The following is a 3,445-nucleotide window of genomic DNA, read 5'->3' as shown; positions in this document are numbered from 1 at the left end:
TGGAAACCTGCGTTCACGCAGAGAAACTGAACAAGGTGCTGCAGCAAAAATAACACGACATGAGGTAACTTCAAGGCAAGTCCCTCAAAACTTCGTCTAAGGTCCAAATGTATGCTGACCGACTTATTTCATGTTCTTCCAATTCGGCCAGAAGTGTACAACTGATCTGCATTATCTGTTGAAACATCAGAAAATTACAACAAACCTCTTTGTTTTGTTTTTTTGTTTTTTTTTAACTTCAGATTCATGAGCACTTTAGATTCATGATTGAGTCAACTCGAACTTTTAAAAACTTAAGACAGCTGTTACGTTTTGCTGACTGATAATCCTCACTTGCTGAACCAAATCACACGGCCTACCTACTGTCCTGTGAGGCTTCTTCATAGAATGAATGGGGTTCCATTTCTGTCAACCCTGTCTTTTTTTCCTTTCGTTAAAAAAGAAAAAAAAGAGAAGAATTTCCTGCAGTAAACAGGCCAAAACCCAATCACGGCGATCATTTTTTCTGCTCTATGGTGTGTGTGTGTGTGTGTGTGTGTGTGTGTGTGTGTGTGTACGTACGTACGTACGTACGTACGTAAGTTCTGCAGGGATGTTGTCGATGCCTTTCTTCCATGTCACTGATTTGTCTGGAAAAGAAACGATCGTGCGTGTGACAGGCGGTATGAAAGTGAAGGCTGACCGTGACGAAGCCTCTCCTTACGCTGTCATGTTGGCTGCTCAGGCCGTGGCCCAGCTGGGGGTTACCGCTCTTCACATGAAGCTGAGGGCTGAAGGGGGGAACGGAACCAAGACACCTGGACCAGGTGCACAGTCTGCCCTCAGAGCTTTGGCTCGGTCAGGCATGAAGACTGGACACATCGAGGATGTGACTCCAGTTCCTTCCGACAGCACCAGGAGGAAGGGGGGTCTCTATGATCGTCGTCTGTGAAATGACTGCAGTTACATATAAATTACAAAAAAACAACAACCTGAAACTCTGAAGCCTTGCAACATTTTAGTGACTTCACTGCTGTTACAGCCTCCTCCTGGAGTATTAGGAAGGCATCCTCGTTTGATTAGCTTTGCACTTTTAGTACGCATGGGTCTCTTTTGCTCTGTTGAAGACGTCAGAGCAGTAACCAATCCACGTTTTTACGATATCTTGTTCCCGTGTGAGACTGCTGCCATCTTTGTCCTCGATGGAGCCGACTTTATTTTGTTTCTGCTTGGTCAATTAGTTTACAGCTGCTGTGTTCAGGGTGACACTTTGCAGTTCAGAGTAAAGGGAATGCTTGGCATATCATCTTTTTTCCTTTTCACAAAACTGGTTGTGAGATTGTCACATTCACTGACTGTCATGAATTATATCAAAATAAAGCAAAAACAATTATATCAAAATCAGACAAACAAATGAGAAAAAAAAAAGAACAACCCACAAATATCGATTCTGATTTTTTACGGCCAACGAAGATTAAACAAAACAACAACAACAAAAACGAAAATAAAAATCCGCCAGTAGGTGACAAACAGTCTTCAGTTTTGCAGTTAAGTTCACAAAGCCTGTCAACAAAAAGCAGCAGACAAGAAGAGAAATAAATCGAAAATATTCCCGGAACTGTCTGCCTGGGTCTTTTCCAGCAAGCAAGAGGGTTGATGTGGGGGTGGGAGGGGAGGGGGGGGAGGGGCGGCAGGAAGGGATCCGCCCCAATCAGCCCCCTTCCCCTGCCCCCCCCCCCCCCCCCCTCCTCCCCCAATTTGTTGGCACGGCCAGCGATAGCATCAGAGCCGATGAAGCATGCTTGATCAGAGTTTGCAGCCCCAGAATATGAACGCTCCATGGAGCAGCAACTTCCCCCAAATTAAACACGGCATCTAGCGATACAAGTTGACCCCGTGCCTTCGCTTCTGCCTCCACCCCCTGTTGACCCCCTTCATCGTCCTCCGCCCACTTCCTTCTCTCTCCCTCCCACACCCCCCTCTCCTTCCTTACACGCTGTCAGCCTTGTGGGAGAAGGGGTGGGGAAGGAGATCGTTTTGGGGTGGGGTGGAGGGGGACGGCACGACGGGATCTGTCAATACCTATGGAGGCTGACGGGGGTGGGAGTGGGGGGTTCTTTCGGGCAGGGGACTGGAAGAAGGTGCGAACTAATTACGCCTGCTCTCAGCCCATTAGATCCGCTGCTTTCATACACGCTGCTTCCTTCAGGGGCCACATCAGAGCCACTTGTCAGAGGAATTCACGAGGGAAACGACTATCTATTGGAGGGAAACTTGTATCTGCTGTGTGCTGTATTGTATGTGCGTGAAGTGGGGTTGGGAGTGGGGTGGGGTGGGGGGGGGGAGCATATTTGTAACAACTATACACCATAGGCCTTGTGTGAAAGTTTCTCCTGTTCTCTCTGTGCCGCTTTTTTGTTTCTATGGTTCTTTGTTGCTTCAAGTTGTGCTCTGTGTGTGTGTATGTGTGTGTGTGTGTGTGTGTGCGTGCGTGCGTGCGCGCGTGCGCGCGCGCGTGTGTGTGTGTGTGTGTGTGTACGTACGTAAGTTTGCTACATGTTGATAGTTCCTGTGTTCCTGATTTTGTTGCAGATGGCAGTGAGGCTGTCAATTACCGCCTTTCCGTCTTGCTTCAAACGTTCTGCAGGGATGTTGTCGATGCCTTTCTTCCATGTCACTGATTTGTCTGGAAAAGAAACGATCGTGCGTGTGACAGGCGGTATGAAAGTGAAGGCTGACCGTGACGAAGCCTCTCCTTACGCTGTCATGTTGGCTGCTCAGGCCGTGGCCCAGCTGGGGGTTACCGCTCTTCACATGAAGCTGAGGGCTGAAGGGGGGAACGGAACCAAGACACCTGGACCAGGTGCACAGTCTGCCCTCAGAGCTTTGGCTCGGTCAGGCATGAAGACTGGACACATCGAGGATGTGACTCCAGTTCCTTCCGACAGCACCAGGAGGAAGGGGGGTCTCTATGATCGTCGTCTGTGAAATGACTGCAGTTACATATAAATTACAAAAAAACAACAACCTGAAACTCTGAAGCCTTGCAACATTTTAGTGACTTCACTGCTGTTACAGCCTCCTCCTGGAGTATTAGGAAGGCATCCTCGTTTGATTAGCTTTGCACTTTTAGTACGCATGGGTCTCTTTTGCTCTGTTGAAGACGTCAGAGCAGTAACTTGTTTCTATGGTTCTTTGTTGCTTCAAGTTGTGCTCTGTGTGTGTGTGTGTGTGTGTGTGTGTGTGTGTGTGTGAGTGTGTCTCTGTGTGTGTGTGTGTGTGAGAGAGAGAGAGAGAGACAGAGACAGAGAGAGAGAGAGATCTGCATTACGTTACCTGCCACAAGCGGCCAGATCTGTGGCTGAAAGTAGTTGTCCTCAGTCAGGTGGTTGTAGTTGCGAACATGGCAGGTGTTAGAAGACCCCGCTTTCTCGCAGTCCAACACTTTCTCTCACTTTGACAGAAA

General features: G+C 48.3%; 1 protein-coding gene and 1 pseudogene across 1 annotated transcript; both read left to right on the top strand.

Annotated features, from left to right (window-relative positions):
* Positions 1-601: 601 nt before the first annotated feature.
* LOC143296037 (small ribosomal subunit protein uS11-like) lies at positions 602-969 on the top strand. The gene has a single exon (XM_076607785.1). The coding sequence runs from the start codon at positions 602-604 to the stop codon at positions 929-931; it is 330 nt and encodes a 109-aa protein (XP_076463900.1). The 3' UTR covers positions 932-969.
* Positions 970-1,081: 112 nt separating this feature from the next.
* LOC143296026 (uncharacterized) lies at positions 1,082-3,005 on the top strand (annotated as a pseudogene).
* Positions 3,006-3,445: the final 440 nt, after the last annotated feature.

This window comes from Babylonia areolata, chromosome 2 (genome assembly GCF_041734735.1).
Source record: "Babylonia areolata isolate BAREFJ2019XMU chromosome 2, ASM4173473v1, whole genome shotgun sequence".
Lineage (NCBI taxonomy): Eukaryota > Metazoa > Mollusca > Gastropoda > Neogastropoda > Buccinidae > Babylonia > Babylonia areolata.
The sequence above is the reverse complement of the archived record's forward strand: the minus strand, read 5'-3'. Positions and strand labels throughout refer to the sequence as shown.